Source organism: Aspergillus nomiae (genome assembly GCF_001204775.2).
Source record: "Aspergillus nomiae NRRL 13137 chromosome Unknown contig00120, whole genome shotgun sequence".
In the NCBI taxonomy this organism is placed as follows: domain Eukaryota; kingdom Fungi; phylum Ascomycota; class Eurotiomycetes; order Eurotiales; family Aspergillaceae; genus Aspergillus; species Aspergillus nomiae.
Window position 1 is genome coordinate 21594 of NW_015378175.1, and position 26061 is coordinate 47654.

General features: G+C 46.4%; 10 protein-coding genes across 10 annotated transcripts; 3 read left to right on the top strand and 7 right to left on the bottom strand.

Annotated features, from left to right (window-relative positions):
- On the bottom strand, positions 1-1085 carry ANOM_005207 (lactonase family protein; the record flags this gene model as incomplete). The annotated part of the gene is made up of 6 exons (XM_015550464.1): positions 1-401; positions 461-535; positions 596-608; positions 664-799; positions 855-913; positions 981-1085. Coding segments are annotated over 6 exons (789 nt in total), but the record flags the coding sequence as incomplete, so codon positions are not given.
- A 1757-nt stretch (positions 1086-2842) lies between these two features.
- ANOM_005208 (uncharacterized protein) lies at positions 2843-3388 on the bottom strand (the record flags this gene model as incomplete). Its single annotated transcript, XM_015550465.1, has 1 exon — positions 2843-3388. The coding sequence occupies one exon, from the start codon at positions 3386-3388 to the stop codon at positions 2843-2845; it is 546 nt and encodes a 181-aa protein (XP_015407228.1).
- A 4450-nt stretch (positions 3389-7838) lies between these two features.
- On the bottom strand, positions 7839-11155 carry ANOM_005209 (uncharacterized protein; the record flags this gene model as incomplete). The annotated part of the gene is made up of 4 exons (XM_015550466.1): positions 7839-8231; positions 8287-10496; positions 10552-10813; positions 10916-11155. 4 exons carry the CDS (start codon positions 11153-11155, stop codon positions 7839-7841), a joined length of 3105 nt encoding a protein of 1034 aa, XP_015407229.1.
- A 712-nt stretch (positions 11156-11867) lies between these two features.
- On the top strand, positions 11868-13395 carry ANOM_005210 (flavin monoamine oxidase family protein; the record flags this gene model as incomplete). The annotated part of the gene is made up of 2 exons (XM_015550467.1): positions 11868-12555; positions 12608-13395. Exons 1-2 carry the CDS (start codon positions 11925-11927, stop codon positions 13393-13395), a joined length of 1419 nt encoding a protein of 472 aa, XP_015407244.1. The 5' UTR covers positions 11868-11924.
- A 636-nt stretch (positions 13396-14031) lies between these two features.
- On the top strand, positions 14032-16243 carry ANOM_005211 (ankyrin repeat domain-containing protein; the record flags this gene model as incomplete). Its single annotated transcript, XM_015550468.1, has 3 exons — positions 14032-14127; positions 14184-14219; positions 14291-16243. 3 exons carry the CDS (start codon positions 14032-14034, stop codon positions 16241-16243), a joined length of 2085 nt encoding a protein of 694 aa, XP_015407227.1.
- Positions 16244-17148: 905 nt separating this feature from the next.
- ANOM_005212 (uncharacterized protein) lies at positions 17149-19449 on the top strand (the record flags this gene model as incomplete). Its single annotated transcript, XM_015550469.1, has 4 exons — positions 17149-17520; positions 17579-17742; positions 17816-18610; positions 18684-19449. 4 exons carry the CDS (start codon positions 17149-17151, stop codon positions 19447-19449), a joined length of 2097 nt encoding a protein of 698 aa, XP_015407236.1.
- A 346-nt stretch (positions 19450-19795) lies between these two features.
- Positions 19796-20570, bottom strand: ANOM_005213 (uncharacterized protein; the record flags this gene model as incomplete). Its single annotated transcript, XM_015550470.1, has 3 exons — positions 19796-19861; positions 19908-20402; positions 20448-20570. 3 exons carry the CDS (start codon positions 20568-20570, stop codon positions 19796-19798), a joined length of 684 nt encoding a protein of 227 aa, XP_015407245.1.
- A 1441-nt stretch (positions 20571-22011) lies between these two features.
- On the bottom strand, positions 22012-22652 carry ANOM_005214 (uncharacterized protein; the record flags this gene model as incomplete). Its single annotated transcript, XM_015550471.1, has 3 exons — positions 22012-22173; positions 22238-22529; positions 22630-22652. 3 exons carry the CDS (start codon positions 22650-22652, stop codon positions 22012-22014), a joined length of 477 nt encoding a protein of 158 aa, XP_015407238.1.
- A 277-nt stretch (positions 22653-22929) lies between these two features.
- Positions 22930-23734, bottom strand: ANOM_005215 (uncharacterized protein; the record flags this gene model as incomplete). Its single annotated transcript, XM_015550472.1, has 2 exons — positions 22930-23202; positions 23327-23734. 2 exons carry the CDS (start codon positions 23732-23734, stop codon positions 22930-22932), a joined length of 681 nt encoding a protein of 226 aa, XP_015407237.1.
- Positions 23735-24926: 1192 nt separating this feature from the next.
- Positions 24927-25737, bottom strand: ANOM_005216 (uncharacterized protein; the record flags this gene model as incomplete). Its single annotated transcript, XM_015550473.1, has 3 exons — positions 24927-25203; positions 25277-25590; positions 25660-25737. 3 exons carry the CDS (start codon positions 25735-25737, stop codon positions 24927-24929), a joined length of 669 nt encoding a protein of 222 aa, XP_015407240.1.
- Positions 25738-26061: the final 324 nt, after the last annotated feature.

Genomic DNA, 26061 nt, shown 5'->3' on the forward strand with positions numbered 1-26061 from the left:
CTAATCCAACCAGGTAGCCTCGTACGGCGTCGCGTTGTCTAGGTAATGGAGTGAGGCAACGAGGTCTAACGTTTTGTTCGATGGAGTCCAACCCAGAATAAACATCCAGCCCTCGGATGTATCACTGAGGTACATATAATCTGTCAAGCCGCTGGGATCACCGTTGGTCTTGTCCTCCCAAGACGCAACGCGAAGGCCACCCGCAGAACCAAGAGTCACGGGAGCTTCATAAAAAGTCACTGCCGTTTCGCTTTCGAGGTACCCAGCATCGTCTAGCTCGAATGCGGCAACATATCCATTGGCACCGGGGCTCTCCCAACTGCGGGTCGAAGCAAAGAGATACTTGCCATCTCGAGATGGTTGGACGGTATTGCTTCGGAACGTGAACTGACCTCGTACATCTGTTGTCTTTTGCATCAATTATCCGTAGTGACGTTTATATTGCACAGGGTCTCTTTACCATCGGGAATAACGCTGCCGCGTTGGACATGCCGGAGTTGAGTCTCGCCAATTTCGTAAACATCAAGCCACTGAGCTAGAGATATTGTTGTTAATACAGTAATTCAAACCACAAAAGTTCAAAGTCGTTACCCACTATGCTCGGTTACCTGTAGGCGTTAGTTAGTTTCGTCGGCCACAGTTCCCTACTTGAGTCGCACATACCACGTAGAGGAGCTTCCCATTCTTATTAGCATAGGAATTCCGAGGGCCGTCGCCTTCCATTGGGCTCAGATTGATGGACTGAAGCTGAGCAGAGTCATTGTCTGCGATTTCGTACATAAAGATCGAGTCCATACCCCTAATAAAGGTCAGCACAGACCCAAAATGATATGTTAGGTTTGTGATTGACTAACAGATGGGGAACAAAGCGCTTGTTATTCACATTGACATCGAAGGCATGGGCACCATGCAACTGGTTCACAGGAAAAGATGTCAAAATTCATATACGGAGCCAGAGAGATTGACAATGGTTCACTTACAACGGCTTGCCTGGTTTTATCCACACTATCAATGTCCTCCTCTGGGATAAGATAGAGCTCTTGAATCTCATCTCCAATGGCGCCATCATCGAGTGAATGAATGTGGCTTTATAGCTCACGGTACGCCAGTCACACGGAACATCCGTCCGATCCCCGAGCAGCTGCTTTTGTGTCGATAAAACAGGAGCTCCACAATTGGCACTCGTCTCTGCCATCGTACTTGCATATATCGCCAAATGGCATGCCTGAATTGAGTCCACCGCCCCATATCACATCGCTGAATTTAATGTATCACAACGCGCTGATCCTCCTTCATCGACCACACGTTGCGAGTGGAGAGGTACCTCGCTCGGCTACTATTCGACAGAGCTGGAAAATATGTCGATCAGCAACAACTGCAATTTATGGCCTTCTCAAAATGCACATCCATACTTTCGGGTTCCATCATATCACATACATGAACAGCTATTGTACCTACACAGCTGCCACAACAGCTGTATACCAACTGGAGGCCTTAGAGGATGGATCACAGCCTGCACAATCCCACCAAGCGGCGTGGGCAGAGCTGAAGTTTCTACTCGATATACTTCAGCGTACTGCCACGGCCATGCCCAGTCTGAGCCGGAGCATTGAGATCATTAAGGCGCGAATAAAAAAGATTCTTGACCGCCAGGTTTCTAGACAGCTCAACGCGCTCTTCCCCGAGCGAGAGCCGAATGGATTCGATAACGTACGCCCTGCGAACGAAACACTCCAAATGTCCCATGCAGGGGGAAACGACAATGTCTCAAATACTTCGCCTGAACGCTCCTCGGCAGGCACGGCCTATGAGTGGGGGCCTCATATGAGCGCTGTGGTGGATGAGGATATCTGGCTTCCTGCGTTTCTCGCCCAGGACATTTCATATGGGCCAGAGGTGATGCTCGATGTGCAGGATGGCCTGAGCCCCGAGACGCGGTCAGCACTCATGGGATCAAATCTTGATCCACAATTGCGATTGAATCTTTCAGCGCCTGGCTCAACAATGAGCAATGGCCCCTTTCCTGATGCATTGATTGATCAATTATCAGATGTTCCAGCAGGCGAAAGAGACAAGTCATCATATTCCGCTATCTAATTGCTTGATTACTGTGGCCTTCATGGGATCTACCCAGAGATCTTTCTGGGATTCATCCTTCAATGGATACTGCTAATCAACACACACGCGAGACTGATCTTCATTCTTTACGCGCACTGTGCTTTCGAACCTCAAGACCAAGTAGAGTGGATGGCTTCCCTGACTGCTATATTGACATTGTCATACAAATTCCTCCCAGTGAGAATATTGATAAAATCCAAGATGAACTTACCAATCGCCATCTGAAAGGATCTGAACCCAGCTTGTGTATATCTTTGAGTAAGTCTATCGGTTTCTGTTAAATAATAGCTGGTATCGATTTGTTTGCTAACAAACACTGGCTATCTCGCAGGATAATATTGGTTCAGCAATACCCCAGCTATCTTAACCACAGTATCCAGCTGAACAAGCTTTATCCGATCAACCTTGCGGGCCTCGATTTCACCGACCCGAATAGTAACACGTCCTTCTCGGTCAATAGGGAGCCCGTATGTGGAAACGTTCAACATGAAATGGTGTGTTCAATCTTAAGGATACGCCATCTAATATTATCTCATCAGATACCCGAAAACCATAGGTACTCAACATTTGATAAAAACGCGATTCTTACCTGGCTGTATAACGCATCGACCAGCATGATTCCGCATGCCTGATCCCTTATGGCTGTGATCTCATCCCGGCACTAAGCTGAAGCGTGTCTTCCATTGACGTCTCGTACTCGATATCGCCCAGAGTAGACGATGAGCTACTGTCTAAACGCCGCAGCACTTGGTGGGCTTAGATTTCCGGTGATGCCCATGTAGTGAAGTGCATGAAATTTGTCGAGGAAGAGTTGTGTGTCGTAAGGAAGATCGGGAGCCTCATCATCATCATGATCCCCTCGCAAAGCCTCTATCACATGCACCACAGAAACGCCAAAGAATGTGCGCGGTTCGCCCGCGAATACGCGAAGAGATATGTCGACATCATTAATCCATGGCCCAAAGAGGTTGAACATCACAACTGGATTCGTAGTAAGGCCGTCCCACCCATTCATCACGATGACAACGGGTAGCCCGGTCTCCTTGCCCGTGGCAAGGAGTTCGGCTATAGTGCTTGGTACGGTATCGGAAGCGAATTTCCTGGTGGAGGATTGGGCGAAGACGAGAAACGGCAGTTCTTCAGAAAGAGGGCCATAGTGGTTCACGTACGCGGCACGTGTGTATGACAAGCTATGGTTTAGAAATTCCTGCCACCCTTCTTCTTCGCAGTCGGCCCGCGCAACGAACAACACAAGTTCGGATCTCTCCATTCTCGTAAAAGATAAAGTGTAGTTGGGGGATCAGGGTGATGTTTATTAGACTGTGAGATAGGTGTGATAAGAGTTGTGTCACTATAAACAGTTCAGCGTTGCTTGATCAAGGAAAGTTGAAAGGGAAGTGAGGAGTTGCACCGTTGACTCTTTTGGGATTGAGGGGTCACGTTATCAAGTGCAAATGGCCTGTTGGTACCCTAATACCTATCTTTAGCCCAATCAGATTAGTATACGTTTGGGAGAAATAGAAAATTCTTCATTGTAAGAATAAGTTGGTTTGCAATGTAAGGTGTATGAGAAGCGTGTATTAATTATCACGGCATGTTTTGGATACCACTTACGATCACCAGCACCTTAAACATACAGTGAATAACGACTATTTCAATTCATGAATAATGACTCTCATATCTGATCCACACTGGCGATTTTTCCGCCAGTTGTTTTAATGTCGCTCATTTTTTGCATGCTTGACCTGTTCGAATTCCACGAATAAACCCGAGAGAGCAATTGGATGAATGGTGAGAGAACAATCCATAGGAAGAAGAGAATGGATGGAGGAGAATTTGGGAAGAGGACGGTAAGCAGATAGGACGATAGTAGTTGGTTTTGGTAAAAAGAAACAGAAGCTCGAGGTGTAGAGAAATGGAATATCATGGTGAAGGGTTGAATCTCTTTTGCATATCGTTGAGGTATCCACCGTAGGTTTTCTGTTGACTCCAAATAGCGTCAGTTGTGGTACTGAATATTCAGCGCGACGGGCAGTTCTGAGAATTCTCAGATGTCAAGACATCTTATTCGTTCCGATCTGTACGATAAGGTAGCTGTCAACTATCTGTCAGATCATCAAAAGCTTATAGTAATACCAGGATCTATATACACCATTAGTAGTCCATATTAGAAGTCTCAGAGTATGCGCATGCAACCAACGTCAGCATCTCCGAAGTTCACCTAACAACCGCACTTCTTGAAGTACCCATTTGAATTCTCGAGGATGATGCTACTTATGATATATGCCTCAGTAAACAAGGACTGGAAACAAAAGCAGTTCATACACCGGAACATGCTAACAGTACTATGGGATGTAAGATCTAGTTGCAACATAGTCTAGCTATTGTATCTTACATGTGAAGCGCATTTGAAACTGACTTGACAAGAGGGGAACATATGTGTGGTGGCGCACGATGCATGTTGAGAATCAAACCATAGATTGATCGTCACTGTACTAGACTGCTATGAAACCAGTAAAGGTTTACATGTGTAAGAGCTGTTGATCATTGACGATGACAAATCTATACAACTTAACACTGCAGAACAAAGATAAGTAATCCTCGAACTACAGTGTTACGTTTGCAGAGCTCTCGTGGCGGTAGGGTGAAGAACAGCTTCTTAATTCCCAGGTTATCAAGCTTCGCAGAGACATTTATTCGTAGCTAGGTCTCTGGGCCAGTATAATCTATACTACCCGTGCTACATACATGGAGACATCTATGGCAGGTATAACGAAAAGAATGCTCACGAAATCGATGAAACCCCGAATAAGATGAATCCATGGCAATCAACAACATTCATCGAAGATAACCCAATCAACAATATAACTATTTACCTGATTGATAAAACCCTCGCTATGCAGACTATACAGAAATGGCATTGCACGCAGTTCAGCACTCCTTCCAGGCTATAATACAACTGCACGAGAATATATCCATCCATGACCACTGGCAGTCTGTCTGTGGCCATACCAACATGCAGCAGTTTAACACATCGTACGCGAAGCCTTGAATTTCGACACTGATGCCTCATGCCATGCTTCCAATTCCAGCCCAATATGTTAGTTAGTTAGACAATCTATAAATTACCAAAGCCTCCAATTGTATCAGAAACAGCTTTGGTAGCAATGAGAGACCGAAGATGAATCATGTCACGGCTCGTGGCAAGCCGCCTGCCTAAACCAGCAATGCCGGCAGAATCTAGCCCTAACTACGTTGCAGGACTTCATACGTTTTGTTTAGCTTTAGTTTATAACAAGGCTCAAACTCTCATTATAATAAGTTTTTTCGTAGGATACATAGCTGGCTGGATCCGCCGAAACTGCTTCATAAAGGCCCAGTCGAAAACGGGTCGGGGACCAGGGTAACAGGAGGACCTTGATTTCAAGAAGTACTTTTAAACTGTACATACAGAGAGAGGTTTGGAGCCAGCAAGCACTATGGGATATATTTCTAGCAGAAACTATGTGGCACACTTCGAAGATCATGTGACTTCAATATTAGCCCATTACCATACAAATCCCGCCAAAAATGCAAAAACATTGCCCCCGCGCGGGATTGAACCGCGGACCTCATCATGTCAACTTCAAAGGCAGGATGCCTAAGGCTACGAGTGATGCGCTCTCCCACTGAGCTACAAGGGCTGGTTGGTGATACAACTTCGTCTAGCACAATCTATATTTCAAATGAGTTTATATAAAGTCAGATAGGACTTTGGTGTTGATTTTGTGCAAATGGTGATCTAATCCATGATAGACCGCCTTCCCGTTGTTCCCAAAAATGATAGACTAACCTCAATAGGCAAGCGGCCAACACTGGCAGATCTAGGATGGCCATCTGTTGCTTGACGACAACGAAGTCATTGACAGATTGCGATTCTAATTTGCTTCATTCTTATTTAGTCGTCACTGTGGCAGCATGAATTTCTGGTTGTCTCGTCTAAATAACACGTTTTTTCAGGGATCGCATCACGACTACTAGTATTACCTAGCGTGATTTCATAGAGCATATCGTGTAAGAATATATATGGATACTCGTTGGCGGTTCTTGCCAGAAGACGCACGTTCTTACCTAGATTATCTACATATATATTTGCCAGTTTGTACCATCTTGATTATCAGGTATAATGTACTCAATAATTGTGACCGTTCTATCGCAGACTAGTACTGTAAAATTCAAAACTAGTGCTCTGGTCTTGTATCTTTTTTTCGTCTCCCCAGCTCCATGCCAAGAGAAGCCTAACCTGCTGGAATACACCGATCCTTGGTATTGGATCCATGAACCTGGAAAGATGAGATACATGTATCTTATTTCAGTAATAATAGTATACTGTATGCTTTGCTAATACAATACTATATGACCCTCTCACCCTGATGAGGATCTGGAGCTGCTATAAACCTATCTTCGGCGAGCCTGATTCCGATAACAAAACGACCTATCCCATTTCCTTTGCTGAGCTCACGGCGCATTCTCCTATTCTGAGCGTGTCCGTCGCTGCGAGTATTGCGTCTGCCGGTCTTCCTGACGTCAAGATTGAAAACCATGTCGGTTAACGCTTCTTATTGAGCGGGGTTGTTTTACCGTGGAGTTCAGCCGCGTACCATGCCGACCGAATCGATGAATATAGCAGTATTTCCAGACTGGCAGCCAAGGATCAATGACCTCTAGATGAAACCACTCTCCTATGAATGTCCAGAGAAGCCAACGTTGAACTTGCGACCCAAACGAATGGAAGGAGAATGGCCACAAAGTTAACGTACTTATGCAAGAAATACTGTGGTACGCTCCACAATATATTAGAGTCCGAACGAGGCCATTCTTGCAGCTAGCTCTGTGCAATGATGCTTTAGGTAGAAGTAAATTCCGTGGATCAGATCGGATTTGAAATCCTACAGGTTGCCGCATTGCTACGTATCTTCGTCCGCCGCATGTCCCAAATCTGACTACAAGCAAAAGTTGGGATGGTTGCAATGGTAATGATCGGACTATAAGAAGAGCAATCTTGAAGGAAGCTTCCCCCCATCCGCAGGCGCCTGCTTTTGTCTGTGATCTTGACGAAAAGCCATCGCGGAGGAACGCGAAAGTACTCCATCGAGGCGATCTTCCCATGAGGAAGTATTCGTCCACTTGAGACGATGTACGGTAGGGAGAGTTCAAGAATTTGGATACGAGCAGAGGATACAAACAGGACTTAGCGAGAGAACAGTGATTAGGGTTGCATTCCGCAGCTTGGGCAAGGATAACTCATTTCCGATACACTGGACCTAATCTACATTGATTTTCGGTCCACGTCTGTCCGACGAATATGAGGGTAATACCTATGCGATGCAGCTTCCTATAATTCATAGCGTTGAAGGATACTGTTTACTATTGATCGAAGTTTGGCTACAGGACTTGTGACGCTGATAACACTTGCTTAAAAGAAACCACTAAAGCTTACTGCGGGTGTAACTTGAGTCCTGGAATAAATAGATCTCTCAAGTGATGCTAGGGAGATGCGGCTTAAGTCCTATAATTTCGGTGTCAATTCTGAGGAGAGCACTATTACCAGGGCCCATGTCGTCTTGTGCTTGCTCTCCAACAATGAGCAACACAAAGAGCCTTTTTCACTGGTATAGACTATCTAAACCTCGTCCGAAATCACCAAATCATGGAACTATACTTTGATTCAAGGTAAGATCTTAAAGCCCCCACTGTTTCATCCAGAGATCCATCCAGTCTGCATCCACAGGCCGAATGTTGCGCATGGTATAACTAGCATGCTGGCCCTTATTCGTTATGATGCTGAACTTGGGATATGTGTCTTTCGCGAACAGACGTCTATAAACATCGAGTATTTTCAACGCTGGCTTATTTGCGAGATCGACATCTGTTATATTCTCGATGCTGTCAAGACGCGCGAGCCACGTCTCGTCAGCGACAACATTCGTAGAGAATCGTTTTTGTATCGCCGTGATGAGCGATTCCCATGGGACAACGGTAGGGTTAACAAGGTTAAAGAGCGAAATGGTTTCCCCTGCTTGGTAATGTTGACGCGAATCGGCGATTTCGAGGATGATTTGTGTTAAGGTATCCTGCCATGGTTGTTAACCCAACTCTTAAAAACATTTTGCTTTCTCTTGTACTTACTACAGGTATCCAATTTATTGGCACCTGGCCAAGAGTTTGCGGAACCTCACCGATCGCCTTGGATGTTATGATGAGGGCTGGTAGCCACTCTTGTTTGTTCCACATTCCTTTCTCCGTCGTGGGGCCTCCAAGCTGCCCAACCCTGTAGATAGTGATGGGAAGGCCATAACGAGCTGCAGCCGCGGCACAGACCCTCTCCCCGACGTGTTTCGCCTCCGCGTATCCTTGCAAAGGAACCGTTGCTGCATCTTCGACAATAGTTTCTGGTACGCCGGTGTCATAATCATTCTTCACTCCCCACCTCCCAACAACTGAGATGGATGAGATAAAATGGAAGTGGGCTTCATGCTCACATTCCATACCCAGAGACAATAGTTGAGAAAGCCCTCGGAGCTCAATATCTTCAAAGTCGGCAAAACTCCGGTTGAAGTTCACGTTCCACGCACAGTGGAATATAGTACCGACAGAGGTTTGTAACGTAGTATATTGTGATTGTGTCAGACCAAGCCTTTCCTCGCCCAGACTGAATTGAAAGAACGTGACCTTAGACAGGGCAGAAGGGGGGAAGACCAAGCCTCTGTCTTCGAAGCTTTGACGTTGTCTGGATAGAGCATCCTCAGCCCTGTTCAGGCAGAATATTCGTTCGACCTTTGGTTGATCAATAAGCTTGCTCAGGAGATAAGTACCCAGAGATCCTGTTGAGCCTGTCACTAGCACCGTGCTCCCTGTTCTAATTTTCTTGTCTGTTTTCTGAGATAGGTTTGTGGGAAGACTGGATGTGAACCTCTCGACGGAAGCTGCAAATCTCTTGGACCGGGACTGGTCAAGATCCACAGGTGATTTGACACCTTCACTATTCCCCGTGGCCAACGAATACATGAACTTTGTAAGGCTGTCCATATTTCGAATGGAATACAAGTGTTGGCTAGTAATTGCTTCGAAGTTGCTACCGGGGAAGTGAGAACGAAGTACACCCTGCAAGGCCTTTACGAGACGGAGAACCTGTAAAGAGTCCATTCCACGAGAGAAAAGATCAAAGTCCTCTGGAATATCCTGTATATTGAGGGCAGAGGAGACAACATGTGGAAGGTAATTGTAAAGATCCAGAGGAGAAGCATTACTGGGTAAGTTCCCCACGAATTCTCTATCTGGGCGCGCGTAGATCTCTTCAATCTCCCGGGCATAATCAGCAACTACTTGTCGACGTGAGATTGAGCCCTTGGGCAATGCCTTGAATGGTTTGGTCTTCGAGGTCATGCCAATGGTCGACCGAAACAGTCTTCCATAACCGGGAGCAAGGCGGTTGGCTTCCTGCACAACTGGCCATATCTGATCAATAAGGGAATCTTCAGAAGCATCGCCCAGCTTCTCCCAGATAGGCTCCACAAGCAGCGAGGCCTGAAACCTTCCTTGACCAGTAACAATTGCTCTTGAGACCAAAGGGTGGCTCTCGATCTTCCTCTCCATCAAGATCGGATTGAACTTCTCACCGTTACTGAGCACGATAACATCATCGAGGCGCCCCTGGAACTGCCAGAGGTTAGGTTTTGTGGGGTGGGGACTGAAAAGATCTTTTGTATTGTAGGTGTACTGATCAGGTAGCACGTGAAAGATGCCGTGAAAATCTCGCTCGCCATTTCCGGGCCGGCAGAGGATAAGTTCGTATAGGTTTCTCGCAACAGGCAACAGATGAACACCATAGGATGGATTCCATTCGAAATATGCCCAATCCTTTTTGTCCTCTGGCACTAGAACTGGGATAACACCTGCCTCACTAGAGCCAAGGAAAGAACACAGCTGAACCGTGCTCGCCAGTCTATTGCCAACATCAGATGAGAGCGGTGCTCCACTAAAGATCACTGCGTGGAAGCTTTTTAATGATTTCAGCCCTTCCGGGGAAGCGCTTAGCTCCTCTATAACTGATGGAGGAAGCATTGCGTGCGCTGGACGAGTAGCCTTGACAACCTGGCTAAATAAATCGATGGTCATTGGCCTGTCAGGGAACTGTACGAAAGGGGTCGCATGGAAAATTGATTCCGTGAACATGTATAGACCCATCATGTGAAAGAACGGACTCATGGACAGGATGGGGCCTCTACCCTCCATAGAACTGGGCATTATATTGGTTCTTCCTGCAGGTGTCGCTAGTGTTGTGATATTGTTGAGAACTGAGAGATAACCATTGGTCAAGTACACAGGTTTGGGAGTGCCTGTCTTCAGTGAGCCGGTGATTCCTAATATTAATGATAGAATGAATGGACTAACCTGTCGAGCCCGAGCTATGAATAACGACTGCCGGCTCATCCTTGACAGCCTCAAATGTTTTATTGAAGGGAAATGCACCCCCTTTGCGATGAAGAAGCTCCCACAGCGACGGAATCTCCCATTTCTTCATGTTAGATTCCTCGGTGTTGATATCGGTCGCTTCTCTTTCGCGCTCGGGGCTAAAAACCAGCTTGGAACATGCTGTGGACTTCAACAGGCTTGAATGAATCCCTGCCTGGTTCCGTGGAGATATGAAGAATGCCTAGGTAGTTTATTAGTCATTAAGCCGGCGAGAATGTTGGATACTCTTGTTCTTACCACATATCCAGTCTTCAAGCAAGCCAATAAAAATGGCATATCGTACATCATTTGCACCAATATATGCCAACACCTCGAGGCCCTTGCCATGTCCAATGCTGTCTGTTATCCACCATGCCAGGTTATTGACGGCCTGGGCGAGAACCTTGAAGGTGATACTTTGCCACCCGTCAGAGATGTCGGGAGAAATGGGATGCACGCAAAAAATAGCAGCCGAACTGGCCTCCGCTAAGTTATCGACAACATGTGGAAGCAATGCTCCACGAGTTTCAGGAGTAACCGTCATGCTATTGGTTTTTTCCACTGATAACAGTAGTAATGTTGTGATGAGTGATATGCCACAGATGAGATATCGGCTCAGTATATTAGGCCTTCTCAGAAGATGAATGAGTCACAGGGAAGCAATCCACATGCAGATGAAAGTCAAATATCACTTCTCACCGCCGCTATCTCCCTACTGACTTGTAAAAAGGGTGGCAGGATTGAGGATGCCTGCGTGAAGGCAACTACCTCGGTAGCTTTGGTAGGTGAGTACCTGTACCATTGCGCGAACCCGAACCGAGCAGCTGCCAACCGCGTACAGAATGAGAAAACGGAGAGAATGGGTTTCTACAAAGAGATTGGCAACATAGTTGGCTCCTGAATAGCTTTTTCCACAGATTGAACAGCAGACATGCATAGTAAGTCGGGACTATCCATTGAATGCCCCAATGAGCGCTGACAAGCTCAGCAGCCTACGTCTCCGGAGAACCTCGGGTATCGTGGCCATCTGTAGCGGTGTGATCAAGGTGCTCAGCCATTGGAGGCGGCGGTATGTGATATGTCAGGGGGCAATAATCATCTGATCGACGCATGCTGCACTTAAATGCAATCAACTGCATTCTGATTATTATGCGACGGCATTATGGAGGATGGCCATGTGTACTTGATAGCATAGTCTCTGTTATATGCCGAGTAGTGGTACCCCCTACACCGGACGAGTTGACAATAGACCATAGCATGCGGCCTGGTTCTCCCTCATTGGTATTGATTCATGTCTACAGCCTAAGCTCCAAATGCATGTCGGTGTTGTTGGCGGAGGGATCTCAGGTCTCTATTCAGCATTACTGCTGATTCAACAAGGGTTCCAAGTGACGCTTTTTGAAGCAACCAACCGCCTCGGTGGCCGAATATATACATACCACTTCCCACCAAGCACATTGAATGACGATCCATATTTTGAGGCCGGAGCCATGCGCATACCTTGCACTTCGATACACCGTCCGGTATTCAATCTCACGAGGCATTTAAATCAGCACACGTCTCGTGAGATGAGGATTGAATTCATCCCTTACATCATGACACATGAGAACAATATAGTATTTGTGCGCGGAAAGAAGAGAAAGGCCAAAGACATCAGTTTGGCGGCTGAACTCGGATTACCGGACGAATATTGTAATCAGAGCGCGCAGGATCTTTTGAAGGGTGCGATTGGAGAGTGGATGACACTTTTAGCGAATGACTTCGAGGCAGGTTTCAAATGTGTGCTCCAATATGACGAGATGTCTTTTCGCCAGTATTTACGCCAGGTTGTCCAATGGCCACACCAAGTGATCGACTTTGTGGAGATGATGACGAGTCAAACCAATCAATATGATTTAAGTTTCACGGAGGTCATTCTGCAGTACCTAGACTTTGGTACCAAAGGTGAGTATATCTCGATCTGGATGAACACGTCAACTAATTCAGCTCAAAATAGAATGGGTTACAATCAAAGGTGGCATGTCCCGGCTGATTGATGCCATCGCCAGTCTCGTTGGAGCCCACAATATTCACAGGAACGCAGCTGTCAGAGAGGTTCATACGAGTCCTGGCAAAAAGGTTAGTCTTGTGATTCAGGGGGCCTCTTCTACTATAACCAGAGTATTTGACAGGGTTATCATGGCAATCCCTCTCTCATCACTGAAAAATATGTTGGAACGACCGCGCTGGAGTTTTGTCAAGGAGCAGGCAATAAGTGCTACTTATTATGAACCTCTTTATAAGATGGGCGTCCACTTTCGATCTCGTTTCTGGGAAACATTTGCTACCCCATGCTTTGGAGGCCAAAGTATGACCGATCTTAGAGTGCGATGGGTGATCTATCCGTCAAATGACCTGGGAGCTAATAGGTCTGGTGTTTTACTCTTGTACTCCTGGATGGCAGACGCTGCACGGTGGAGTGCCATGCCGTTTGAAGATCGTGTCCAACTAGCTCTGCACGACCTCAGAACATTGTTTGCTGGGGAAGATGAAGCATTGGACGTTTATGAGGAGTTCATCGAAGCATTCGATATCAGCTGGTCCTGCCATTCGTCAACAGGGGGATGTATGTATCTCCCTGGTCAGTTTTCTCGTTTTTCCAAGGAAATAGGGAGGTGCGAGGGCAACATTTATTTTGCTGGGGAGCATTTAAGCTTACATCATGCCTGGATTACTGGGGCGATCTCTTCGGCGTCAACGGCCGTGAACGAATTGCTTCTGAATGTTGACAAGCCAAGACTGTAAGACTTGTAGGTATACTGTATATGGGTAATGAATGACGCCCCATCTAATTTCCTTCCATAGAAACTTCTTACTTTATCTTTATTCTCACATGTTGCTCTCCCCCTTTTATCGGCTGTATCCATCGGAATATATTTGGCCAGCGTTACCAAGGTCCATGACGTCCCATGCTCTTGAATAATTTGATTCCCAGCCAATCAGCGTCAATGATGTCTCTGGTTGGGAGGATGACTTTCCCAAAGACACTGCATGAAGCGATGTTTACAACACTCAGTCGGCCCTTGCATAGATTGTATACAGATATTGTCTGATATATCGATAGAGAAACCACCGGAATAACCAATACCCTTGTCTACATTGCATATATATTAATTGAAGATATTATTATCCAGCATTGACCTGTCGAACTGCCAAAAAGCTCGTGACTTAGCGTGAGTATAAAATGCATGGTCTTGTTGCTGGGAGACTAGGAATACGAGCACGCCCTTCGGAAGCGCTAATCAGAGTTACGCGGCGAGCGGCAAGTGGAAAAGAGGGGAAAGGAGGCTCTCGCTAACGCTACATACTGCAGCGACAGTGACTTATCAACAACTCTCGTCACTGAAAACCACACTACTATGAGTTAACCCCCCGCCCATCATGACCAGCCGGGCGATAGACGGCAGCAGAAAAGAGAAGGGAGGGCATGCGTCTCTGATCGGGACACTAAAACGCCTAACCCTCTCAACCGACAGGGTACATTGCTCCTAAGGTTAGTATGAAGGGAACATCGGACTGACATGTTTAAAAAGGGTTCAAAGAACACGTTTAAGACCCCAGCTGCGATGGTACGTGAGGCTGACACGCGTGGCCTTTTCTTTCACTGTGAGGATAGTCATTGACTCTCACTTCTTGAAAGGGGTTCCTTTCTTTACCAGCAGACACCATAAAACATATTGTCTCCTATCTGACCGTCTTGGATCGTTTCCGACTCAAACTGGCAGGGAACCATTTCCTCGCCGCTTTAATATCTACCGTTTCCCGAGCATCTTTCCAAACGTGTCTTGCACAACTGGAGCCGCTGACGTCGAAATGTTGGTATATGAATACGGGCCCAGAAAAAGCACTCCATATCGCATGTGAGGAAGGATATGACGCATTGGTCCACAAATTACTACTCGCAAATCCACACTTAATAAGCTTGACTTGCTTAGAGAAATGCTTGACTGCTGCCATTGTTTGTCACCAGGAGTCAGTTGTGCGGATGCTTCTTGTGCGTTTACCCACCGAACCGTTCTTGGAGTTCCTTGACAAGATCCGTCTTCGAAGGATCTGGTATATGACAAAAACGACTGTGGTGGAAAATATACTCGAGCAAGCCGCCGTGCGGAACTGCGAGTGGGCTATCCCACTGTTGTTGAAGCATGGGGCGCGGCCTTCATCTCGACGTGGTATACAGGCGCTGAGCGCTGCCGCTTCAGCTGGATATGAAGAAGTTGTGGCGATGTTGTCTAAGCGAATACTATGGTCTAGAGGCAGCAAGCTCTCAGGTATCTTGATTAAGGCCGCCCAGGGGGGGCATGAGGGAACTGTCAAGATTCTTCTCGATAGAGGTGCCGAAATGCCTCATGACCCTTCTTTTCCAGGTGCAAAGCATCTGGCGGCAAAGGGGGGACATGAGAATATCTTCAAACTCCTGGTCTTAAAGGATCGCGAAGACTATTTTGTGAACCCACGCATTCACCTTGACAAAGGAGTCCACATGTACTCTTCTCGCGCGCAGGTAAGGTCAGCACAACATGACCTAAAGTGGTGTGCTTTGCACTTTGCCATTTATGGTAGGAATTTTAACATTGTTAAACTCTTGTTAGAAAGGGATATGGTGCCGCAACATCATGCTCAACACAGAGCAACGGCCTTACCTCTTGCTTCTAAGCGTGGTTGTACAGACATAGTCAAGCTACTTCTGGAGACCGGATTTGATGTTTCCGCACCACTACAGGGCAGGTCCGCGATACAGCTAGCTGCAATGTACGGCTACGCAGAGGTGATAGCTTTACTTCTGGATGCCGGAGCAGCAGTGGGTTCGTGTGATCTACTGAATGCGGCATGCAGCGGCTCTGTAGCAGTGGTATCGCTCCTTCTTGACAAGGGTGCAGATATACAAGAAAAGGCTTATATCTCAGAGGAAACAGCGCTTCATGTTGCAGTCCGTCATCATCACCCGGAGGTCGTCCGTGTCCTTCTCAAATCTGGTGCAAAGACCGACGTAATGGACCATTACGGGTATACACCCTTGGCATTTGCAATCGGGCATAATCAAGAGAAGTGCATCAACTTACTAGTCGAGTACGGCGCTGACATCGAATTCGTATCTTTGAACCGGACTGGACGTCGTGGAAATGCGCTATGTTGTGCGATTGAATCCAATAAGGCCCATCTAATACCTTTGCTTCTTCAGCACGGTGCAAACATCGAAGCAGAGGGTTATGAGGGCAAGAGGCCCTTTCACCGGGCAGCTATGCAAGGAAACATTGCAGCTCTTGAAGCGCTCCTCACTTCTGGCGCTGACAAAAACGCCAGAGATGCATTGCAACAAACAGCCTTGCATCATGCATCCCTAGAAGGTGCCACTGATGCAATACGTGCGCTCCTGCGGTGGGGTCTAGATATCCACGCCCGAGACGAATATGGTCAAACACCGCTACACAAGGCCCCGTTGTCCCCCTACGCGGATTCCTCCACAGTGTACAACTTATTAGTTAGCCATGGTGCGGACCCAGAAGCAAAAGACAATGGAGGGAAGAGTGCATCTAGTTACCTTGCTGACAGGCGTGAAGCGTACTATGACAGGCTGACACGCGGACAGTGAGTACATAGAACTACTTGACAGAGTACAATCACTGGGGAAACCTATATCCCATTTAAGGTGGAAGAAAGGAGTGATGACGAATGAAAGTTAGGGTCTGGCGGAGAGCTAGCACTACCGAGGCTATCTGGATGCCATGCCACAGTACCACCCCATTCGGGGACTATGATACCGTCTATTGAAGCATTTTGGGCCTCTCTTTGCAGTCGACGGCGACTTGCGATTGAGTATCGACGTGGGGCAGTACTCTACCCCAGCAATAGGATAATATATTGGTTACTAGTACTCGACTGGGTTGTACAGTAATTGAGATTATCGGGTCACTGTGACTGTTAGAACGTCGAGCACCAGAGACATTCCGGGGGTACACTGTATCAGATAATCGTTGGTCATGAGGAGATTTGGATACGCGAACGATGCAATGAAGCTTGACCAAATCATGCAGGGGTATGTGCGCAAGCCAACAGTTAGTGGAAGAGGTCGATCCATAGCGCTCGGGATCATCCAGGCAAAACCCCATATCCAGACAGGAGCATTTTACTCTTCCCTATCACAGGACTTGAACATATTCCTGGCTGAACTTAAAACAGTTCCCGTGAAGTCGCGAATGGCTCAGCGGGTCCGTTTGTGATCGGCATCACTGAATACGAGGCACCCATTTAATCTTTCTGATAACCTGACGCGAAGGATTTGAGCCGCGGGTTAAGCAGTCCAGACATGGCTGCCTTCGACCGAGCACAGCCCAGAATCAAATAAATAGAGACGCCTCTAAGTTTTATGTCGTCCCCTAGGGGGATTGTCAAAGTCATGAGAGCCCCAAGTCCAGCCTTTCCCCGAAACCAAAATATTCTTAATTTGCGTCCATTGTCTGCTTCAACTTGATACAGTCCTCACTCCACGTCCAACATATGGAGTTGACGCTTCTTCGACGAGATGCGGAACCACTGATGCGTTCCGATGGCAATTCAAGCAAGAACAAAGATTACCAATATGAATTCAGACATCCAGACATTCAATCAGACAGGAATAGGCCGAAGTCATTTAAAGAACGTTTCGTTGGTTGGAGGCGCACGCTTTTGTTCGGATGCGTGATTTCCGTGGTTGTGCTTGTCTTCAATCTAGGCTTTACCTTATGGGCTGTTCAGCATCGCCATGTTCAAGATGGTCAAGGAGTCCTCTACGCGGGGGACTGTAAGAAGGTCCGGAATGCTGGTATAGGCTTTCACTTGGTCATTAACATTTTAAGCACCGGCCTCTTGAGTGCAAGCAACTACTGTATGGTATGCTTGAGACACTTTTCTTAACACCATACGCATACACAAACTCACTATAAAGCAGCAGGTTTTGGGTGCACCAACGAGGAAAGAGGTTGACACAGCCCATCGAACCGGACAATGGCTCGACGTCGGTGTGTTGAGTGTGCGAAACCTGTCCCAAATAACCAAGAAACGGTTCTGGCTGTGGATGTGTTTAGCCTTCTCCTCTCTTCCTCTCCATTTGATGTACGCGTCTTGCTTCGTCGCGTTCTCAACGTGTCTTATAATCTTGTAAGTTTCAACTAATAATCAGCCTTAGGTACAATTCTACCGTTTTCTCGTCAGTGTCCGCCAACGCTTATCATGTCTTTGCCGCAAACGGTTCACCCAATGGCACCGCTGTCTCGGTTATAGAATCGGACTTTGGGGATAACGGGAACCGACAAGTAGCTCTCAGACTGCATGCGAAAGCGCAAAACGGCACCCTACGCCGACTTGACAATTCCGCGTGTGTCAATGCGTATGCCACTGCATTTCAGTCGACATATGGCAGTCTCATTTTAGTGACAGGCAACGCCACTCCGGCCGATCATTTCAATCTTGTGTATACGCAACAGGTCTTTAAAACTAACGTAGCCGTTGTCGGTGCAAGTGGATATAACTGGATATGTGAAGACTTGGAACATCATAAATATGAGTGGCAATTGACTCCATGCATCACTTCTCTACCACAAGTCCAAGCTCGAGTAGCCGAAAACAATTGGACAGTGGGTGGGTACAAATCAGAGTACTGCCTTGTTGAGGAGCCTACTCCACATTGCAAGCTACAGTACAGTTTGTATTTGGTGGTCATTGTGATCGCATTTAATATTGTGAAGGCTATAGTCTTGTGCTATGTCGCTTTCAACTTGAAGGACTCTCCCCTTCTTACCACTGGTGACGCAGTTTCATCTTTCTTGAGAGCACCCGACCAGTGCTCGCGAGGCATGTGTCTATTGACTATGGAATCTGTAAGAAAATCTTCCAGAATCAGCAGAACCATGAAGTTCGATGCAAACCCAAAAAGATGGCGGTCGGCTATGTCTCGCAGGAGATGGTCACTTGGGATCACATGGTCAGTACTCGACCTCCATCTCTGTCTAGTTCTCTACATTGCTAATAAAAATGAATTGACTGATAATATGCAGTTATTCAGTTGCTCTTGTAGCCTGCGGCTCCCTCCTTGCGCTCGGATTAATGCTCTCCTTCGACTCGACCGGGATCTGGAGTGTCGGGCTAGGGCAAATTAGCACCCAAACACTGATCTCTTCTGGGGGATACACAATTTCGTCAGTGGTGGCCAATACCCTAGTGGCAAATCTACCCCAACTCATACTCTCCATGCTATATTTTGCATGTAACGGTCTTATCACGACCATGGCCCTAGCTCATGAATGGAGTCAGTATGCAAACCAGCGGAAAGGACTGCGAGTCTCTTCCGAGCCAATGGGCACACAACGAAGCACGTACTTCCTCTCTATGCCATACCGCTACGCCATTCCATTCATTATTGTATCAACGCTCGTGCACTGGCTCATATCCGAGAGCCTTTTCCTGGTCATGATCGAAGCGTACACGGTGGATCAGGAACGAGATCCCACCAACGATATAATAACCTGTGGGTATTCGGCAGTGGCCATTGTGGCAACCATTTCGGTTGGAGCTGTCGCTCTGGGTGCTCTTATCGGATTGAGCTTCAGACGTTTCAAGTCTGGGATGCCAGTCGCCGGGAGCTGTAGTCTGGCTATTGCAGCCGCTTGTCATGCCAATGCGAATCCAACGGACCTATCTCGAGAAGATGAATCAGTATTGCCGCTTCAATGGGGAGAGGTGGAAGGGAGGGAACCGGTGAGACATTGCGCCTTTTCGAGCGCAGAAGTGCATATGCCACAGCATGGCTGGGTTTACCAATAAATTCCAAGCTCCTCGTACATAGACCCTGGCTTTCATTGCAGTTTAGAATCAGTCTGATAAGTTATTACCAGCTATTCAGTCTGTTTTAGGACCCTGAAAACTGACAGAGAGAAGGCAAATATATTCTTTTCAAAGAGACCGACAGATAAAAAGAAAAGGATAACAATATACAGAAAAGTCCACCACCTAATCGTCATTCAATTATGTATCTGATGCTGGATTTCACTAGAAGAACTAATATGGTATAAGAACCAACGACTCGATATTACTTGTTTGAAGATATCTAGAGCACCAGGTTTTAACGTTGTGTACAAAGTACTATTCTCCAGCTAGGTCTTTTTCCCGCCTATATGTACCACTCATAATAGTACGAATATGCACGGTTCAGCTTCCCTTCTTTGAAATCCTGAGCCTATTTGACTGTCAGGAAAAGCCGTAGCGAGAACACTAGAACTTACTAAGGCATCAATGAAATAGTCCACCAGCTCATCCTCTTCTTCGATCCACTCTTCTTGTCTTGGTGAACGACCATCCTCTGAAAATGTTTGGGCAGAGTCAAAGTCTATCCAGAGCACCCTCTCGTACTCCCCTGAAGATACCATCATATTGCGGGGCATTGGATCACCATGAAGAACTTGTACCCTGTGAATATCATCAAGAATCTCGCGGAGTTTAGCGAGCCGTTTTACTGAAAAGTTGGATAGGGCTATTGACTGCAGATTGGGAATATACTCGATAAAAGTAGCATTAGGCGGCAGTCTGTCGTCAAAAAACATATGAAGATTTGGAGAAACCGTCGGTTGAATATTTCTCATTATCCCGTAAAAATCTGGGACAACACCCCTTTCGCACAAGCCCTTCGATTTCATTCGATGGTATGCGGTAGACTCAGAAATAAAAAGATTGACTTCGCGGTCAGGGGGATCATACTCAGACGGGCCTCTATCATGATACTTCAGTCATAAGCAAGAAGCCAGTAAATAACTCAGAATACTTACCACTTTCATAACACATATCCTTTCCTGGAAACGGACTTTGAAAACCACTGAGTATTTACTTTCCTTCAGCGTTTCGAGGAATTCAACCTCAGATAGTAGTTTCACATCAATTTCAAGAGACATGAGGGCTATGTGGAGATCGCAAGTACAAAGCAGAAGACGAGGGTTGAATGCAAGTTGTGTGTGTGTTGGCTTTGCAACTTGGGTGGTCGAATAACACAGTCAGATATGAAGTTGCATGTTCATCCCTTTCGAAGATTCGATGTCATAAGCGCCCACTTGCCAATTTAAGTGCGGCACATGTGACTTCTCTCCTTGGCCAATCCCCCCAGTCAGTATCTCGGTAGTTTCCTACGCGCCCATGAAATCATATCCAAAGGAAAACCTTTGGGTTAGTTCCTAAGCCCCTACTAAACAGGTATCAGCATCAGGCTTCCTTCTGCAGATCCTTTTGACAGCATCCTCTTTTTCTTTTCTTTTTGTTGATATACCATGGCGACCCAAGTTAGCCTCATGACGTACTTACAACATGGCCCTCCTCTACTGCCTATCATCGAACAAAGACAGTCACCACATAACACACGGGATGATAATTACGGAGCTGGTGATATCAGAAATGTGGGCCACTGGGCAGGATTCAACCTCACTTCTATCCAACAACAGTACGGGACCCTTTTAGCTGCCGCACGAATTGACGATGAACCATTTCAATCTTCTCCTCCGCGGCCAATAAACTCTGAAGCGGCAGTCAGATCCCGTATTAACTCTTATCTAACCAACCGGATTATACGTGCTCTTCGCTGCGGATTTTCATATATGCAGTCTACCCAACAGCTGGGTAATTTCACTGTTATGCACTACGATGTTGGTGCAATGGCTGCAACTATTGATAACTACACTCCCGACTTTGCCTTTTTTGATCCGAATCTCGAGGCCAAAACCAGACCGAACCGCCTCCCGAGTAAAATCAAACCTTCCTACAAATGGTCTCTTGATCTGAGAAACCACCAAACCCCTATAGTTGGACAGAATTTAAACAGGTCTTATCCCAAGTCAATTTCTACATGAAGCAATATCATGCGCGCTACGGTTTTATTATAACCGATCGTGAACTTGTCGCTATCCGGCGGCTCGATAGAAACGGCAATTTGGAGCTCTCAGCATCTATCCCCTGGACTACAAAGGGTACCGCTTCACAGCCGAGACTAACTGCATTACTTGCAATCTGGTATCTGGGGATACTCGCAGCAAATAACCAGGACTGGTATCTCCATTGATTGCATCTTTGGAAGGTAGATGGACTTTCCTAATGTCTTCTCTGATATTATAGCTTTGCTTTCCTGCAATTGATGTTTTATTGATAGTCTGCTGAGTATATGTAGTGCTTGCTATTGTCTGCCCTATAGTTAAATGCAATAGTAACTGTAAGTTTCTTGCTAATAAAGAATATGTTGCTCTATTTATATAGCTGCACCTCCCACTGTTGTCATAGTCATACTAGTGAGTTGTACATACAACCTTTTAGAGGGAACTCTGCGTCCAATTGATAACTGAGATTCTGTAGTTATACTTTCTTTAGATCCAAATTGCCATTTCTATCGAGCCGCCGGATAGCGACAAGTTCACGATCGGTTATAATAAAACCGTAGCGCGTATAATTTTGCTTCATGTAGAAATTGACTTGCGAAACACACGGTCGAGGGCCAACCCCGTGAAGGGTGGCAGGCTGCGCATCCATGTGGTGAGCTGCCTGATCTCTTCAACCGGCAGATCATTCGCAACATTTACACTGAAAGGGCTGTGTAACTCGCAGCAATAGCGGTAGGATCAATGATCTTAGGCCCGTTCAAGGATAGACAAGTGGATGAGACACCAAGAAGACATTCTCGCAGTGAAACGCTATTTGCAGATGACTGTACTGTTGTGCATATAGGTGGGGACATGACAAAGTGGGCGTTGTTGATCCGCTTGACAAACCAGTTATACTCGTAGATTGCAAAAAGTCCGTACCGAGTATAGTGGTCGTCTATATACCTGACAAGCTGATCTATATGTATCGAAACTACAGTGAGCATATAGAATCTAGATAAATGCCAGTACATGGTTACTGACCTAGCTTGTCGAAGATAAACTCATGCCATGTCTGATGCTTCTTGGGAGTAAATGCCCAGTAAGTCTTTACCTCGCCCTATGCTCTGATGGCATGTGTCTTGCCGTCTTCGTAAGGAACAACCTTTCTTTCTCATGTCCCTTTGGTAGGTTAAAGAGGTCGGCTGTCAATTGCTCTGGTGCAACATGATTGTCTTTTAGCAAAAAGCCCGCATATCCAGAGAAATTATACATACTATTAAAGAGTAGTGTCCCTGTTAGCAAGAGATTGAATCCCGCGTATATCCATTGTCAAGGCTCTAATTAGGGACCATCTTTAAGCCTTCATTGATTGCTTGCCTCTCGCTCTCTCAAACTATTTAAGCCTAGAAAGCTATCCTTTGTGGGACTGCTTAGCGGCCGGAAGAACCCACTTTCCGGGCCAATCGGCTACCAGGCGGAATCCCCTGGCCAACATCCACTTCGCGGTAATGGGTAATTGTGCCTCCCTATTGCGCATTGTATATGCCTTATCAAAGACAGCAATCTCGAAAAGCCCGACAAAAGAACCCTTCCATTTTCGAGGCGGCCGAAATGGATTATACGTGATCTTTTCCCTTTCACACCACAGTTTTGCTGCGGATGGCCCATGATGACTAGTCAATGTCTGATATGTGGTCAGTACTATCACCTTTGCCCTGTGGGACTGACTATCAAAAGTCTCGTCGTTATTTGAGAGTTTTCCATCTATTACGCGCGCATTATGTCCGGATGTGGCTCTGTAATCGTACGAGATCCGGCACAAGCTTGCCTTTCACATTGTCTGTCTTCTGCGCTCCGTGCTTCCGCTTTTTCCCTTTCTTGATCTCATCCTGGCGTCTGTTTATACCGTATTGTGGGTCTCCAAAACAGACACCTAACCTCAGCAGGTTGGCGATCTCGCCCACAGGGTGCAGGGCGTTGTTGACAAAACATCCCTGCACCCCTAATTCGTTGGCCACGCCAAAGACCTCTCGACGTATAACAGGCATAAAGGGCTCATACTTGCCACAGTATGGGTCCAGGAGGTCCTTGATTTCCCTTGTAAAGTTTGGCCAGTCCCGAACCTGCGTGGGTTTCAGTGTGAACTGGGATCGACTAGGCTGCAAGGTCCTGAGCCTGCAACAGTAATCAAGTTTGGAATGGGGGGCCAGAGGCATTGGCGATGGGCCATTGGCAGTTTCAACGAGGAGGACATGTTTCCGGACAATTGCTGGCGTCAAGGAGTCCAAGGACAAGGCTTAATTTATCACTTATGCTCAAGGAAACTTTCCAACTTATATAGAATGAGTGGGTGATAGGGTATTTATACAAGCCTCCATTACCAAAAGAATCTGTATCTCTGCTTCCTCAATGTGTGAAAGAGACGATATTCACAGGCACCAGTGCATGCACAGTTATACTCATTCCTACTTCGGACTTCCATATTGAATGTGTTTTAAACCCATTCTTTCTCAGGCGCATTTCCACCCAAAGTTAATGGAAGCTAATCCTAATCCATTGCCGAGAGATGTACGATGAATATAGGGGAGCTTATTATACTCGAGGATGTTCCCCTAATCTCACTAGCACTACGGACCAAATTGTTAGACTGTTCGGCATATCTTTGTATATCCTAAGAGCGGTACACGCCCTTTCTTGGTGCATAGGTATTAAGTTAATTGAAAACTGCATCTTGTGAAACAGTCGGGCTAATTTCACTCTTCACTAAGTAGTTATGAATAGGATTTTGTCTGTTTGGCGTATCTGCAATAAGCAGTTAAGAAGTGAAGGGCATTGGTGAGTAGGATCTTAATTATCAAGCATATCCAGTTTTGACATACAAGGGTTGTCCTTCACGCAGCTGGGTACTTTATTGGTCTAGTTTGAAAGTTGTGAACTATCTTAGGATGTTTAGATCTGACCATTTACTACGCTGTAGCCGAGGTGACACAGTGAGTATCGTACTTTTGAAGGCGGTTAATCCAGATATAGTATCTGATCATAGGTTATCACATAATGGAGGCTTTGTTTCTCTATTGAATTGGGCATTTATTATATATGGGAGAGGAGAGATACAAACGAAGATATCTACTTTGACGATCTTGCAAGATCCCAACAGGCAAGAACTATAGGTCTCCTATCATTTTACCACTTTCAATGACATTTCTAAGCTTTGATTCAATTGACGAGAATAGCTCGGTAATGAATTTATGCCCTTAGTTAAACAACCTCGCTCATGGTACTCGCTGTGTATGATGCTAAATTGTTGTGCCTGTCAAGCCTCCCGACCAGCAAACAAGCGATACTCTGGCCATTTAAAGAAAGGACTCAGGGAGTAGGAGAGCAACAACAGGCAAATGTAACCCTCGATTAGGATCTCCATGGGGGCCGATTTGCCTTCTTCGTAGACTGGCCGGATGGCGGCATTCTTCCCGACTTCGAGCCTTTCTCAGACTTACTGTACGGTGCACGCCAGATGTTGAACGCTTCCACGTACGGGCTCTCCTCATCGATCGGGTACGATGTCTCCGGGTTGGTGAAATCGAGGTCCGCAAGGTCAATCAGATAAAGCTTGTTTGTCCGGGCATCGTAGTTAAGAAAGCTGGGGTGTTGCTGGACCAGTGTATAGCCATTCTTGCGCATCGTCCTGCGAGATGGTCAGCATTCGTTAGCAAGTGAACGTGTACTAGCTGTCTTCTAGTAGAGAGCTATGGACCTACTCTAAGATATACGCGAGCTGAGTTCGGATACTTTCGAGCTGGCGATTGGTAAGCTCGTCTTGGATCTCGTTAACGTTCTCACCGGGAGGGAGCTGCATGACAAAGAAATCGATATAGCCGCCGGGGAAAGGCATCCACTCTTCTTGGTATTGAGTTTCATGGGTACGATACTTTGGACCGAGTCCACGTTCACCTAAGAGTATTGCAGCCTCAACCTCGTGGCAGTACCGTTCCTCGGCGATCTCCTTAACCTCGCGTGGATCTTCGAAATCAAAATCTTTCGGGTTCAGTTCGTAACGTATTTTGAGCAAAGACTGTATTTTATTGTCGATGTTTTTGACCTTTGCTAAAACATGGCGTTGGCCCAATCTTCAATCCAGGACCTCGGTGAGTTGCTCCTCAATCTGGAGCTTGCGCCCCTCGATATCAAAGACTCGTCCTTCCAAGCTGTAATCCCACATGATTGGGTTATTGTATGACTTTGTGTTTGACTGGAAAGTAAGGTGCTTGTTATGACTTCCGATAGAACATGAAGTTGTGAGGGTTGAAGTTTTTTCTTGACAGGGGAAAAAGTGGATATGCGTCACCAGCCGAGTAAAATGAAGCCATCATTCACTATGACACTGAAATCATGTCACTACAAGTACGTCATCTGAAATGATTCACACTTATATGAATTCACTTTGAGAAAGCCAGAGTATTACGCATCCAAATTTCCCATTCCGCAGCTCCCGTTTGAGCTAGATGCAGTCCAGAGTCAATCGCAGATTGAGCAGCAGAAGGTC